A 17,544-nucleotide genomic window follows, 5' to 3' on the forward strand; every position below is an offset into this window, starting at 1 on the left:
TCAGAAAGCCAATAAAAAGTATCTGGTAGTAGAAAGATGCCTTAGTTCTGTCTTGATCAGGGGACAGGTCTAGAGTGTCTCTAGTATCCATTACATCTCTTAAAATTCCATGAATCTACATTTCCAGCCTGTTCCTTCTACCTTCCAATCATTTGTTAGGTCGGTATTACAATCATAGCAATAACTCCTCTTATTGCTTATTTTCCTTCTGGGATTTCTACTGTATCGTCAGCAAAGTAGAATTTTAAAAAAATAGTAAAAGAAGCAGGCAATGGGACCCTAGCCAGGAATAAGTTCTGAAAGTATAGCTCCCAGGCAAGTTTTCACTGCTGTCACTACCACTGTATATTACACACATATTTTGACAATCTCACTTTCATGAAGAATGTGATAATATCAAGACTGGTAGATACTTAGTAATTAAGATTTTTAAAGATTCTGTATCTTCTCAGAGAAACTGTTCAACAATTTCTGTCAATGAGGAAAAAGGCAAAATACTGACACCATTCCAATCTCTACAGAAGTTATATATTCAATTTCCCAACCTAGGAATGGAAAAATAGAGTAAATACATAATGGAAAACAACTAGAGAACTTTGTTGATATCCTGTGCAGTTTCTGAAAATAGTTTTATAGCCTTCAAAGTTTAAAGACGGGAATAGGGCTAAGTGACTAATAAAGTACCTGACAGTATTATACACTTAATTGTATAACATTCTATGAACATAACTTTCTTTGAACAGATACTCTGATGACAAACCAAGAAAAAACTTTTAAGAGTAAAGTGTTCCTTCCTGCTGCATTAAAAAAAAAAAAAAAAAAAAGCAAACCCAAGAGAGCATAATTTTAATCCATCAGAAACTCTGAGACTCTTGTCACCATTTCTTTTAGTACAGTCTTATACTTTCAGCAAACAGGGTAATTCACATCTCTTTAAGTATTCGAATTAGCTTTCAAGGTGTTGCAATGCTGAACTGACTTACGGCCTTGTGAATAAAAGGTCACTGGATGATTTTTATTTTTAATGACGTAAGTCTTGAAGAGATTTAACCATAAGATGATTTTTTTTTTGCAATAACAAGGTTAAAATCTAAATGGTATCATAATGTGGTCAAAGAATACTGATGTGTCACCATGCAAACTTACCCGTTCATCTATCAGTGGACATCTACATTGCTTCCACATCTTGGCTATTGCAAATAATGCTGTAATAAACATAGGGGTGCATATGTCTTTTCAAATTAGTAGGGTGATGGCATGTAAGGAATAAAAATACCAAATCACTATACTGTACACCTGAAACTAATATAATTAATACTGTATACAAACTACACTTAAATTTTTAAAAAAAGGTAATGGGAAAATAATACTGTTGAAAGCATTCTTAAACTGAATAGAGGATAAGATTTAGCATCAGACTAATTCATTTATCTCACTCAAGATAACATAACCTGTTAAAAAAAATTGTAAAGTAGCAGATTACCAGGAAAAAATGGAAATATGTCAAATATCTGTCATAACGAAGATAACGAGGTGTGCTATAGTTTTATCACCTGTGAAACGCTTCACCTGCCTCCTTCAGCTAGCTGATCGTTGTGAAGATTACCTGCAAGTTTTAGACTAAACTTTTCAGCCTCATAAATTAGACTAACTACAACATGGGCATTTTCTACTGCTGGTTCTCGTGTCCAGTGGTACACACACTGCCAGGAAGGGGAAACACCGTAACTCAAACCTGAACTCCAGTTCCTTTCCATCTTCATGTACATTGCGTACATCACAGTTTCACAGCCCTGTCTCCAAATGTAATGGTAGAGCCAAGTGTCAGCTTATTTCCTCATGCTTATACCACAAATCTCAAGATGCTATGATTACCTTAGAATAGTAGCCTGTCTATAGACGCTGTATTGAACATGTTTATTATCTACCATCTGCCACACTAAGAACACTGCTACCCTGCCTGTCAAACATTTAACCAGTATTTCTCAATTCTGGTTTTACATTATTAAGTATCCAAGGAGATTTAAGATAAAAAAACAAAAACCTACAGATGTCAAGCCCCATTCCAGACTCACTGAATCAGAATATCTAGAGAAGAAATCCAAGCATATGTTTGGGCACTATTTGTTTGTTTGGTTTTTTTTTTTTCCAGCTCCATGAATTATTCTAACATATAGCCATAGTTGTTAAAAACAGGAAAACCTTGTGGTATAAGAATAATTAAGCATTATCTTCCATAAAATTTATATATATATGAATGATTCATTAAATAATTTCTCAGACTTCCTTTCTTCAAATGGAATCATTAATCTCCTTAATATCTCATCATATCTTATTTTTCAAACTTCTAATAATCTGCTACTTCTATCTGAACTAGTTTCTAATCAACTTGAGAGAAATATGCTAAAAACAAGAACTTAATAAATCTTTACCAAAGTTTAATATAGGGAAGAACATTTCATTTTTATTTTATGACCTATGAATGTATTTGCAATGCAAAGTCTCTGTAAAATAACAATTATTTACACTGAGTACCCCTGTTCTATCATTTCACCTATTTGACAATCATCAATTTTAAAATCTCTTTTTCTTTCCAGAGGACTGGTCATTATATTTTATTTTTTTTAATTTGAAATTCTGTTTTCAAAGATCTTTCTGAAGATTTTTTTTCACCTATAAAAATATAGACTTCAATTTTCTGGACCAGCACATAAGAAATTTGGAAGTTGTCATTCCGTTCTAACAATAAGTAAAAAGCTGAATACACTAAAAACCAACAACTCATCTTAGATCCATAAGACAAGTGAGGTCACAGGACAAATCGTTGCCCACCAAAACTGCAGAGGCAGGCCAATACAGAGAATCACAATTTACCAAAACAAACCAACCAGCAGACACCTCCACAGGAATCAGTGCCAGGGTAGGAAAATCTAAACTGTAAATTGATGAGCCCCTAGAGGCTTAAAATAGACAAGTCTCAGAGTTAGAAACTCCAGACGGACCCAGTAATGGGGGAAGAGGTCCCCCACACTTCAGTGAGTTTTATCTCCAGGTTCTCAGTGAATATCTGAGAAAAATTCCTTCCTGCTTCCAACAGGGGAAGGAGAAAAGGAACCATTTTTAAATACACTGGAGTAATCCCTGCTTAACACGGTCTGCCCTCTAGAGAGACTAACCAAAGCCTAAACTGCTGGTGGTTTATCAGAGCCTAACTGACCTGGGGGAAAGGAAATACTCACTTCCAACCCACTCTAGCACAGGCTCATGAAAAGAATAAGACCTAGTCACAAAACTTCAGAATGCTTCCCCTCCCCCCACACCTTACCACCAAAAATGAATCTGGACACAGACCTTACACCCTGGAAAAAATTCAATCAAAATTGGTTCATAGAACTAAATGTAAAACACAAATCTACAGAACTACTAGAAGATAGCAGAAGATCTAGATGACCTTGTGTATGACAATGACTTTTAAAACACCAAAGGCACTCCATCCATGAAAGAAATAATTTATAAGCTGGACTTCATTCAAGTTAAAAACTTCTGCTCTGCAAAACACAATGTCAAGAGAACAACACAAGCCACAGACTTTGAGAAAATATTTGCAAAAGACACACCTGATAAACAACTGCTATCCAAAATATACTCATATAAAGAACTCTTAATATTGAACAAGAAAACGAGCAACCCAGTTAAAGAAATGGGTCACAGACTTTAACAGACACCTCACCAGAGAAGCTGTACAGATGTCAAATACGCATATGAAGACATGCTCTACATCATATGGCACTGGGAAAACGTAAATTAAAACAAGGAGATACCGGTACAAACCTATTAGAACAGCCAAAATCCAGAACACTGGCAACACCAAATGCTCATGAATCTGTGGGGCAACAGAAAATCCTATTCATTGCTGGTGGGAATGCAAAATGATATGGCTAGTCTGGCAGACAGTTTAGCAGTTTCTTACAAAACTAAACATACTCTCACCAAATGAGCTAGTAATCACACTCCTTGTATTTACCCAAAGGAGATGAAAACTCGTATCCACACAGGAACATACGTGTGGATGTTTATAGCCGCATGTTTCATAATTGTCAAAACTTGGAAGCAACTCAGATGTCCTTCAGCAGGTGAGTGGATAAAAAACTGTACGTAGTACATCCAAACAATGTAATATTATTTAGCACTAAAAAGAAATGTACTATCAGCTATGAAAGAACAGAGGAAACTTAAATACATGAAGTGAAAGAAACCAATCTGGAAAGGCTATATCCTATTATCATTCCAACTATATTACACTGTAGAAAAGACAAAATTATAGAGACAGTAAAAAGATCACTGGTTACTACCAGTTAGGGAGGAGAAAGAGATAAACAGGTGGAACACAGAGGTTTTTTTTATAGCAGTGCAAGTATTCTGTATGATACTACAATAGTGGATACACGTCATTATACATTTGTCAAAACCGACAGAACGTACACCAATAGTGAGCCCTAACGTAAACTACGGGATTTGAATGCTTATGATGGGCACTGTAGGTTCATCAATTATAACAAATGTACCGTTCTGGTGGGGATGGTGATGATGGGGCATGCTGTGCCAAGTGGGGACAGAGGTACAAAGGAAATTTCTGTAGCTTCTGCTCAATTTTCCTATGAACCCAAAACTGCTCTAAAAAATAAAGTCCATTAAAAATTAATATACTAAGAAATAAAGCTAGCCACATCCTCATGATTATAAGGGTGGACATATTTGATTTTTACTGCTGACTCACAATTCTAACATTCTGCTAGTCTGCTATTTAAGAAAACTACAACTTGCACTTTTTCTGCAATAAAAATTTAACAAAATGTTAAAATTAACTGAAGAATGCATAGGTCAACATTTAATACTTTCTCAACACAACTGTAACATTTTACAATAAATGTTCAATGGTATTTGAAAAATTATGACAGTCAACTGCTTTCTTTTCATATAATAAAATGAACATCAAAACAAAAAAACCGCAGCATTTAGACTAATAGATAGTATTAACTAGGTTGAAATAAGCTTGTAGTTACTTCTTCCATTATTATTTTGAATAATAATTTTTTATTATTTATAAACAAATTAGAGTGATTGAAAAATATCCATTCTTATTACTTACTATTTTGGAGTTAGGGCTGTATCTAAAGGGATTAAAATGAATTATATTTATTATCACAGGCATTTCTTTAGATTGGCTTTTGATATATAAATATACTTTCAAATGAACCAGTTGCTCAGCTACTATGAAATATAGTCATAAATAACAGTGGTCTGGGTTAAAGATACAAGAAGGAACATACATTCTCACATGTCACGAAAAAATAATCTTTCATCCTAGCATCCCTACTCAGATGCTTAATGGCTAAGCTCTTCGCTCAAGTATGAAAAAGTGAATTTTAAAAGAAAAATACAACACTTCATGCAAAATACAGTACAAAGATAGAATATTTGGAAAAATCAATGTTTCAACACTTTTTCTCCATTTCAAAAAAACAAAAAGGAAAAGTACACAAAAGGAAAGCAATTTAGCAGGAAGTACTGCAATAGCTGATGCCACCAGATTTATAGTCACGTTTCACAGAGTACTGCTGTGAAAAATCAGAGGTACTGCTATTACAAGAAAAGATTATGTGCTTTCAAGAAAGGGTAGGATTAATCACTCTTCAACAGGCAACTTCACCAGGAAAAGCATCAAAGTTCTAGACAGCACTTACTGAAAGGAAAACACGAGCAAAAACTATTATAAAAATATCTCAAATTTAAAAAAAAAACACCTTATTTAGCAATAACTACAATATAATTTGAGACTATATATTTTGCAAATAACGTGTTAAGCAAACCTTAATTTTCAAGATGATTACGAAAACAAAATATCAGCTACTTTTAGTTAAAAACCTTTACATTACTTTCCATTGAAAGGGAATCTAAGTTATTGGTAAATCAATGCTTAGTTTTAAATCATAACAATAAACATAAAGAGATATGCTCAGCGTGTCATCTTTCATTTATTTGTCTTATATAACAACTTCCAAAAGGATTAACACCAGTTGGAGAAATGGAATCAAGCAGAAATTAGCCTTATTTACTGAATAAAATTATATCCATATTTACTGCTACTGGAAAATGATGCAATGAGCAACTATAAATTTTTTTCAAATAGTGGATGTAATTTCACTTTGCATTTAAACTACCATGTGCATTCTTTCCAAAAGGTGGCATGTAATATATCTGACCCTAAAGAAGGTAACCATGCACCCGAATTTGCTTGTAGGAGCTTTATGAATGGATTATTTATTATTATTATTATATTATTTTTATTTCAGGTTGTTTTATTCCACAAATAAAAATGATTTTTATCAACATTTGCAGAGATCTAAGAAATCGTAACATTTTTAGTAAAATGCTTACTTTTAAAAAGGGAATGCTTCTAACTGTATCAACATATTTCTATGTAATAGTAATAAAATATTGGGGGAAGCTACAAATGTAAATATATTTTTAATTAAAATTAGGATGTAAAGGTCTCAAACAAGCTGAATATTTCAATAGAATTGATAACTGAACTGTCCCCAAAGAATACTTAGTTAAGCAACTTTATTATCTTTACAATTCACTAGAAAAATTCCTCTTTCACAGGATCAAAAAATTCCTATGAAAATAACTTAACTTAGTATACAGTGGTACTGTGTATCATTAAGAATTACTGATTCTTTCTTAAAATATTCTATTTATCACTAAATGTTAAATTTAAACTGTTATATAAGTGTAATTTATGAAATAACTATAAAAATATCAGTAGTAATTACTTTCTGAGCATTCCTTCCCACACACAATTGAGAAACTAGGCAGCCTGAGAAACTACAGCAGGGATTGGCAAACTTCTGTTTGTGGACCAAATCCAGCCCACTGCCTGATTTTATAAATAAAGTTTTGTTGAAACATCTACATGTCTTTTTTCACAAAAGCAGTCAATGGCTGCCTTTGTGGTACACTGGCATAGTTGTGTCAGAATATAAAGCCAAAATGTTTACTATCTGGCCCTTTACAAAAAAAGTTGCTGACTACTAAAGATTTAGTTCATTACTTTAAATGTACGCTAACACCAACTCTTCTTCTATATGATCTTTAGTAGAGAACATACTGAGTTGATCATTTAAGAATCTATATGTTCCTTCTGTTTTTATATTCTAATTGTATACTGACTATAGTCCAATTTATGGCTCTTGGTAAGGTAGAGGGTACTGGTTGATTCTGATTTGCATTGCTATGGACCCCACTGCATCTTCTCATATGCTGTAATGTTTGTTGTATACTGATAGTTTATCTTAAAATACCAATCAATATTATAGCTACAATTTCTAAAATGTTTAATTTTCCACATTTAATGTCTACATGATATTACTTATAAAGAATGGTAATGTAGAAATGTAGATTTTTAAATGCTGAACTAGGAAAAGATGGCTACATGGGTAGAAGTGGAGATGGAATTAAAATAAAAATGCATCAAAGACAAAGGCACTGGGCTTTAAAGATAAGAATTATTTTAACAGGGAAAAAAGTATTCTAGACGTAAGGAATTGCTAAATACATGGCCGGTTGTGGAACACCAAGTAGTGAGGAGTAAACTGTATCAACAAGTCTTAGCCCTACCTCCTCCCTCAGTCTACCTCCCATCCACAGACCCAAAACAAAAAGAAATTTAAAAAAAGTTACAAAGTGAAGAGCTAGTGTCCAAAATTTCTTTAAAATGAAACACAAGAAAATGAGAGGTTAAAGCAATTGCGATTGCTAATCTGAAAATAGATGACTGCTAGGTATTAAAATTCTGCAAAAATGTTAAAATAATATTGATACATGGAAAGTCACTAACTTTCTTCTTTATTGCTGCAAATAAAAATTAAAAATGGGGTCAAATTAACATACAAGTAATTATATAGAGGCCTGAACATCTTTATAGAAAGAAGTCTGAGTAAATAAATTGGAAGGTACGATTTCTTCTCCTTAGAATGATTTACTTCATCTGTGATTAAGGGAAGAGAGATGTATCAAGTACCTTTTAATAAAGAGTCTTTATGATTATAGTTTTATAAACTCTTTATTTCATAAAATCAAGTCAACAGTCACTTTGTTTTGCTTCCCAAGAAGTTTTATAGTATTAGATTATGTTTAAAACCTATTTTAATAAAAGATAGAACATAGAAAATGCTCTTTTCTCTTTATCATTGTGTTATATTCTTAAACAGATGTACATCTGTGTAGGTCAAACCAAAAACATTTCATTAATCTCCATCCCTAAAAATACTGAGTATACCTTCTCATGATACGCCAAGTCAGGACAGGAAATTCTCATGTAAACATTACAAAACAAATCAATACTGACACTCTGATTACTAATTCTCTTCTTGTAAATAACGTGTCACTTCCAAATCTTGAAGTTAAGCTTTGGTTGTCTTTATCTTTTATTTTGAGATTACTCTTATAGTTCAATTATTTACATGTACATTGCCAGTTATTACTATTCCAAGGTACTATACAATTACCAAATTTAGCAATCCAATTACATACCAGCAATTCAAGGAAGACAGTCTCTATACTAAATTTCTTGCATAAAAATTAGTAAAATTATGTGATTAGGAACCCCATATTGTTTTTAAGTAATTTTATTTTAATTTGACGTCCTGACCATTAATCCCCAAGAAAGGAAAGTAAAATTCATAGTATTTTAAAATGTCCCAAGTTTCCTGTCATAATGAGACCTCACCTATTATATAGTAGTACCCCCTTATCCATGGCTTCACTTTCCGCAGTTTCAATTACCCATGGTGAATTGTGGTCTGAAAATATTAAATGGAAAATTCTAGAAATAACTCATAAATTTTAAATAGTGCACCATTCTGAGGTGCATGATAAAATCTGGCACCTAATGCTAGGTCACAATGTCTACATCACTCACCTCACTTCATCCCATCATGTAGGCACTGTAGCATCACACATCATCACAAGAAGGGTGAGTACAGTACAATCAGATATTTTGAGAGAGACCACATTCACATATCTTACATTAAAGCATATTTTTATAATTATTCTATTTTGTTATTAGTTATTAGTGTTAATCTCTTACTGCACCTAATTTATAAACTAAACGTTATCAAAAGTATGTATGGATAGGAAAAAACATAGTATATACAGGGTCTGTGGTTTCAGGCATCTACTGGGAGTCTTGGAACGTATTCCCCATAGATAAGGGTGGACTACTGTACTAAGAAAATACAACAACCCACCACCTTAGTACTCAATATGAGCTGTTTCAATAACGGAAAAGGTGTTTTCCACATGCTTTCTCCTGTTCCCTTTTGTAAACACAGGTTTACATTTGTGCATCTACTGATTTGGATTATGAATGCAGTCAAGGAATACAAAGTAAAGGAACCCACAGTGGGAAGGAGACCAATACCTGTTTCATCGAAAATAAGACCTAGCCAGACTCATCAGCTCTAATGAGTCTTTTGGAGCAAAAATTACTATAAGACCCAGCCTATATCATATCATATCATATCATATCATATCATATCATATCATATCATATTATAAAGACTTAGTCTTATGACCGGGTCTTATAGTAAAATAAGACTGGGTCTTATATTAAGTTTTGCTCCAAAAGACGCATTAGAACTGATTGTCCAGCCAGGTCTTATTTTCGGGGAAACACGGTACTTCATCCTCTTTAATAAGTACTCAGAACAACCAATCAGAAGACCACTGTAGACAGAGATGGTCGAAGTATTCCCAAGTCCTTCACAAAGAAAGAAATCCTAAGATCGTAGAGCTGGAAGAACTCTTGGAAATCACTCATCCCAATTTCCTCGTTTTACAACTAATGCCCAGAGATTTTAGTTGGCTTATCCAAAATTAGTCTAAATACTAATTATTTGCTGAAACAAATGAATGAAAGACCTAAAAATTAAAACCACAGAAAATTCATATTAGTAATAATACTATATATTGAATATTCACCAAAACAGCCCCTACATGGTCTTAAAAGCTACACATACACATTATTGCATTTAATTCTGACGCTAACTTCATGAGCTAGGTAGGCTTATTATTCCTTCTTAAGGAATAATGATGAAGAACTTGGGCTAAGTGCAGTGGTTGTCAACCAGGAGCTCCTGGAAGGCTGTGGGGGAGCTGGGGTCACCACACTGACAGCAGAGGCAACCATGGCATTTAGTAGGTGGGAGCCAGCGACATTAAATAGCCTGCAACGTGATAGACAAACCCACAGAATTATCCAGCCCAAAATGCTATCATTATTGAGAGATTCTGACTGAGGATAAATGGACACAGCCAAGCAGCTAACAGTGACTTTAAAGTAGTTCAATTCAGTAACAAAATCCAAGAAATAACCAATGACCACTCAAAAGGAAATCAAGTGTAAAAGCGGATCCAACTCTTCTGCTAGTCTAAGTATTCTAGACTACCTTCTCAAATGGCAATACGACAAAAGTAAAAGATGACATAATTCCAAACACAAAATTGCCCTGCCACTTTTTTACCAAGTTTTCCATTCCTGTCTTGTAATTGCCTCAGTGCAATATTTGAAAAACTATCATCTTTAGTTACTCCCTTTAGGATGTTATACAAGAGTCATCAAGTTCTTCTCCTATTCCCATTCTACTTCTACACCCCTCCATTCTTCTCCTATAGCCATTTTAGATACACTTTACTACCTACATGGATTAATACTTAGATTTGAAGTTTCACTTGGTCTGTTCTTTTCATCCATGATACCAATGCCCCATCAATCATCCTAAAATCACACTCTCTTCCTGTCAGCATCTCCTTATATAACTACAATGATTCCTCCCTGAACAATACCCAAATAATGCAGACTAACATTCATGGTTCTCTATCAACGGGGTCCTTATTTCTCCACCCAACTCTATTAGAATCACTATTCCTAGGAGTCTCTTTAGTATTACTCTGAATTACCATGATGATTCCCTTTTCTCTACTTTTGCCCACATTGTTGGCCTAGAATAATTTTCCCACCTCTTCTCTGCCGTTCAGAATCCTTACCTACTAATGTGTAGAAATGTCATCAAATGCAATGAATTTATCTGTAATCTGACATTGTGCAATGTCAGTAGACCCCTAAATACTTCTTTAATTTCAATTATGTTTATCTAGTTCTAGTTCTTTAGGTAGGACTGGAAATTTTTTGAAGGTAAAAATCATATTTTCATTTCTTTTGAATACTCACGTAGAACAATATAGTATAGCTACTCGGAATCACAGAATTGCTTCTTGAGAGAAATCATCTAATACAGCACTTTCATTTAAAAGTAAGAAAAAAACTAACTCGAGGACACATAATTCTTTAGTGGCAAGACAAGAACCAGAATTCAGGCCACAATTTATAATCTAATATTAACACTTACTAAATGCTTGTTAAATGAACTCCAAGGTACAAAATTGCTTTGTAAGCTTGCATTCAGCAACATTACACCGCACTTTAAAAGACAGACCGTGCCTTATCAAAATAGAGATTGACTATTACAATGTATTTTCTACAGGTCAAGAAGACAATAAATCAGGTTCTTTGATAATAATTTTGATAATTATAATAAAAATTAATAATTTTTTACAGAAATTCAGTAAATTTGAAATTCTATTTTTCTGCTTAGTCCTTGAAATATTCACACATAAAATGACCTCATTGTGTTTAGACATAAATACCTTAATAAGCCCCTGGTTACAAGAGTATGAAGCAATTCGAATTATACTAGTGAACCAGGAATCTAGATAAGGACAACAGCAGCATTACTAGAAATGCCTTCATTCTTCAGGTAAAACTCTCCCCCCCTTACTTATCCATATGGGAATAACTAGAATATTTATCCCAATAGTTTTCTTAAATTAAAAACAAAAGATTTAAATTATAGTTGACATATAATATTATATTAATTTGAGGTGTACAGCATAGTGATTAGACATTTACATTACTTACAAAGTGATCACCGGATAAATCTAGTACCCACCTGACCCCATACATAGTTATTACAATATTATTGACAATATTACCTATTACCCCAATAGTTTTGATCCCTAGATTAGTCATGAGAATCAAACTGAACCTACTTCTACATGGCAAAAAGAGAATAATTAAATCACATCACTACTATATGACTGTTACATAAAATATGCTTTCCTACTTATCAATAAGTACATTCCAACCTCATATTCTCTCCAGAAGCCAAGAAGGTTGAACATAAAGCATGTTTATAATGATATCATCAGTCATATGCTATATATAATATTAATGCAGCAAATGCACTAAATTTATCTTGTCTCATTATTAGATATTACTTAAGGATTCAGATTTTCACCAATTCGTATCTACAAATAAGAGCTATCAGATGTAACTCTTCATCTAGTTTTCTTTTTTTTTAACCTCAGAGTAGATTAATATAATTTAATCTGCCAACATTTAGGAAGATCTTCTATTATTCAAGTCAGATATGCATTTCAAATTTCAATAGCCCAATTCTACTTCTGAATACATCTCCTACTTTCTGCTCCACAATTAAAGGAAAGAAAAGACTTTATCTAGAAGTATATTTCTGCTTTAAAGGCACCTTTTAAGACAAATGTATTATAGGCTACCAGAGTCTAACATGAGAAGAAAATTTTAGAAAAGGACAAACAAAACAACTGCAATAATGAAACATCTAAAACAGCAAGGGCGGCAGAACTGACTTGGAATACAGTCTGCATGTTATATCAATATGGAACTGTAAAATTAGAAACTGTAATTTTAGTTGACTAGCTTTGAAAATAAAGAACAGAAAAACATTCATCTTACATCCCATATGTGGAAATTAGATAAAAATAAAAAGGTCTTAGGCACTTTCTATAAATCAAAGCCATAATAATGAAAGCTCATAAGCTGATCTGCTCCTTAAAACTAACGGTAGGAATGACTAAGTGGTATTACTGGTAGGTAAACCAATTCATCACTCTGGAATGCTCATATAAATCTCAAAAAAAGGAAAAGTAGAAATATATTTGGTAAATAGTTTTCCTGACTTCATTCTAAACATAGTAATACAGGTCCTAAAGAACAAAACAAAAGTTACAGTATAATTATAAACTATAGTTACAGATTTACTTACATTCATATAGTATTTCACTATTAAATATGTATAAGCAAAAATCATATACATGTGATAATTTTGGACACTTGATCCTTGCTTTTATTTGGCAAGTAGTATCAGGCTTAACATTTTTACTCCTCTCTTGATGTCAAGTTGCTAATTGCTCAAATACATTAAGGGCAAAAGTCTTGTCTAAGAAAAATGTTTGTTTTCTTTATAAAGTGAGGCTTGCTAGTGGTACTTACTTATAATTACATTAAATTATAAAAGAGGCAGATTGACTGTTAAAATAAAAATCAAAGTTACCATAAGAAAATTGAGACTATATTGGAAAAATAGTAAAAATTCAACCTATTTATAAAAAAAATCAAAATAAGCTAAAAATAACTGATTGATTAAATTCTTTTTTTCTTTTAGTCTAGTGATGAATTCTTTTGTTGGGAACGACAACAAATCTGCTTTCAGTTCCAAACAGTCCATCATCTAGACCTAACAATACATACTACTCGTCAGTCACTACAGAGTTTTACTGAACACTTAAGTACCCACACTGACAGAAATTAACTTTATTCCTATCTTCACAAGAGTGAAATAGGAACCCTAAACTAGAAGGTATTGATCATTAGGTTTAGGAATAAAAATATCTAAACAATTGCAGCCAAAAATATTCTATTCTCAACTATCCAGATATTTGGGCAAGAGCTGTTTAGACAAACAATTTAGAAATTCAGACTCAGATCTAGGCTGGTCAGTTTTTACCATTTTAACAGGTATGAGTGCACTACTGTTATTTACTATTGAATGATAGACTTCACTTAGTAACATAGTTCAATGGCCCATCTGAAAAAACTTTTATGATCATTTTGAAGCTTGCACACTAATATCAACTGAAATGAGGCATATCTTGATACTATATATAGTCCTTCTTTGAATGAAGATTTTTAAAAAGTATAAGAAAAAATTTTGGAAGGCACATGTTTAACTCAAATGTAGGCTCCCCTCTCCCTTATCAGAAGCCAGATAAATATAAAACGTGAGGGTTAAAATTCCCACCTTCTCCGTTTTTTATTTATTTATTATTTACAATAGGTATGTCTATTGTGATCATCTAGTCATTTTTTTCTATTTATTATTAACACATTACTTCAATAATACAGGAAGCAGATCTCCTACAGATAACTGAACAAAGCATTTGCTTTTAAAAACCTTACGTTTAAGTTTAAAATTAAGGGTTTAGGTTAAGATGATTAAATGTCACAGTAAAAGCAAACATAATTTTAAGTTAAATAGTTTAAAAGACTCAATGAGAAGTATTCTGCATTGTTCACACTAAAAAAAATTATCTTGAAGACTGAGTAGGTGTTTGAAAAATATGCTATAACAAAACTTCTATAATTCATGCATAACCAGGAATAATTCTCTACTAATATTTCGGAGTACAGCTAACCTAACCGTTTTTAAATGTCCATAACAAACGCAGACTACAAAAGCGTAAATATCAAGAAGAGTACACTTATCCATTTACATTATGCTAAGAAAATGCTCTAAAACTTCTACAAATAGCAACCTTTCATAACTACTTATATAAAATTAAGACACTTGTCTTCTAATGATTTTTCTAGCCAGACAAGTCAGAGACAGCCAAATTCAAATCAAACCTCTAATTCATTAGAATAATAAACAGGTCATAAGTTCAACATTAATCATGCACAATATTTTTAAAAAGCAACTAAAACGTGCTCTGTGCAACTGTCTTTAAACCTCATCCTTGACATATTCCACACGCAATAGACTACTAGTATAAGCAGATATATTTCCCTTAGAAACTTCTAGCTCCTTGCAAACATTAGTTATTACATACAGCAAAACTTTAGAACTCTATGTGGATACATGTTTAGCTACTATAAACTGAGATCTGAGAAACATCACAGCCATATATAACATGACCATATGTATAATCAAGACAAAAGCCAACACCACATGATTTCACATATCTATCCAATCATACATTTTTTTGGAATTAAACAAGAAGAGCAACTAATCAGCAACACAGGACTAAGGAAATACAGTCAAAGGTTAAAAAAATAATAATTAATTAAATAAAAGGATACAGCCTTAAAGCACCAGTCTGAGTTCCCACTGCCAGGATCTTCTGCACAGGATCAAAGGCCAGGGCTGAGGGTTGGTAAGGAAATCCATGGCGAACAGTCTAGGGATGGGCAAGTGACATCACACCAACCAAGGCAGCAAGCGAAATTTAAAAACAGAAAAGTCAATAAAGGCATTAGAATCTGGAACCAATTATAACCGATGCAAAACACATATACATGTACTTACTGCTTAAAAACAAACAACAAAACTATGAAAGCTACATTAACAGAACTTAGTCACATAGAACCTAAAACAAAACAAAACAAAATCTATCCTGGTGTTACACTTTAATTTCAGCTTTTCCATAATACTGGTATTCTATAAAACAAAATTTATTATCAATATTGTAGCCAGACCATCACGTCTAAGAATAAATTACTATGTTCACAGTGGTAAAAAATTCTGTGAATTCACTTAAAAATGCAATTCATGCTTTATTTCAAGTGTGATAACTTCCATTACTTTATTTGGATGCTAATGCAAGTACTTCTAAGGAAATGCTGTCATATAAACTAGTCAAGGATTCGGTAAAGCAATTCTCAAACATCTATGGCAACATTTTGCAATTTAACAGAATGAGGACAGCATATATTTTTGCATTTTGCTTTTAAATCCTTAATGATGTTAGGGCATTAGGACAATAAAGTGTATACGTACACACTTTTAAGTAACTCTAACATGTGAACGCATGGTATTTATGAGCAGGGAGTTTTTAATACCAAGACAAGTTTGTATTTCTCATTGAGCAGCTGGTGAATTAATTCGCTGCATCATTCTTTCCGAATTACAGACCGCTATGGCAATTGTCACGCCATTAACAGGCAAAAATCAGAGGACTAACTTTTTAACCAAACATAATAAGAGGACCCTGTGATTTCATATTTCAAGCCTCCTACCACATCCTAAGGAAAAGGTGATGAGCCAAGATCTAGTTGAACAGGTTTGGCTTTTTGATAAACAATATTCATTAGACACTTTCCAAGGGAAACTTCGAAGTTGGTGCATTACATTAAAACGCTTTAATATAAAAGCTGTAAGATTATTAAGAATACGAATTAAAGAGCAGTATAATACGTTGGAAGCAACCGTGAAGGATAGCTGCATGTGAAGGGGAGGGAAAAAAAAAAAAATCAACGAAAAGGAGTAAGATGATGTCAATCTCCAAAATAACCCACCAAGCAAATGTTTGCTAGAGGAGGAGCGAGCCCTTTATTCACGGGATGCTTATTATTGGCGCTCTCGTCCCTCGTACTCCCCCGTAAAGCCCGAGCTACCCCCTGAAATGACCCCCGTTTCCGCGGGCTGCGCGCTCCGCTCACCTTGCAGAGCTGAAAGTGCTCGGACTGGAGCGTTTCCTGGATCTCCGGCTCCCGGTTCCCAGACGGGTGCTGCTGCGGCTGCTGCTGCTGCGAGGCCGAGGACGAGCCCGCGGTCAGGCCGTCCAGCACCTTCCTGATGTTGAATTTCCTCATGGTCTCGGCGGGGCTCCCCCGCAGCCCGGGAGAGGCGGCAAGCGGCGTCCCCGGGCGGGGGGAACGAGCCCGGGCCGAGGGCAGCTTCCACCGAGCAGTGGGAGAGAGTAGGAGTATGAGGGGAAGGAGGCAGCCGGGGAGAAGCAAAAGATAATCCAAACAGGAAATACTGCGACGACAAGAGAGCGGCGGCCACCAGAACCTCGGGCGGGGACCCCTCTTCCTCCGAGGCCGCCGCTGCTCGCCGCGGCTGCTGTGGCGCTGCTTCAGCCGCCGCCGCCGCCGCCTCGCTCCGCGGCCCGGCGGCACAGCAGTGGCGGCGGCGCTCCGAGCCCGCTCTGCCCAGCCTCACCTGGCCGCGGGCTGACTCTGCGCCGCGCCGCCGCCCCGGCTCGCCCCCGCTGCCGCCGCCGCCGCCGCGTACATGGCCCGCGGCCCCGCCGCTCCTCGCCCGCCCCGGCCCCGCAGTCCCTCGGCGCTTCCTCCCGCTCCCGCTCCTGCTCCTCTTTTCGGGGGTCGCGGGCTCTCCGTCTGCGGCCGCCGCTCGGCTTCTCCGCCGCTCAGCGCCGCTGCCCGGCCGGCATCGCACGCAGGGCGCCCGGGGTGGGTCCCCGCGCTCTCCGCCTCGCTCGTCAGCCGGTGGATCGGCCCGCCCTCGCTTCTTCAGAGGCCCCGCTGCCTTCCTTAGGCGCCGGCGCCGCCCGCGGTCCCGCCCGGCCGCTCCCTCTCTCCTG

The 17,544-nt window shown here is 35.2% G+C and overlaps 1 protein-coding gene across 6 annotated transcripts in view; it reads right to left on the minus strand.

Annotated features, from left to right (window-relative positions):
• Positions 1 to 17,108, minus strand: part of STXBP5 (syntaxin binding protein 5) — a 158,919-nt gene extending 141,811 nt beyond the window's left edge. For 5 of the 6 annotated variants that reach the window (XM_074333689.2, XM_019746931.3, XM_019746934.3 and 2 more), the window contains exons 1-2: positions 16,658 to 16,954; positions 15,299 to 15,396 (exon numbers count right to left, since the gene is read on the minus strand). In XM_074333689.2, the coding sequence (XP_074189790.1) occupies positions 15,299 to 15,396; positions 16,658 to 16,810 (251 nt within the window). In that variant the 5' untranslated portion in view covers positions 16,811 to 16,954. Of the gene's footprint in view, positions 1 to 15,298; positions 15,397 to 16,657 lie in introns of all 6 variants that reach the window. The other variant, XM_019746935.3, reaches the window with a different exon arrangement.
• Positions 17,109 to 17,544: the final 436 nt, after the last annotated feature.

Source organism: Rhinolophus sinicus, chromosome 2 (assembly GCF_057876585.1).
Source record: "Rhinolophus sinicus isolate RSI-liver-muscle chromosome 2, RSI-T2T, whole genome shotgun sequence".
NCBI lineage: Eukaryota > Metazoa > Chordata > Mammalia > Chiroptera > Rhinolophidae > Rhinolophus > Rhinolophus sinicus.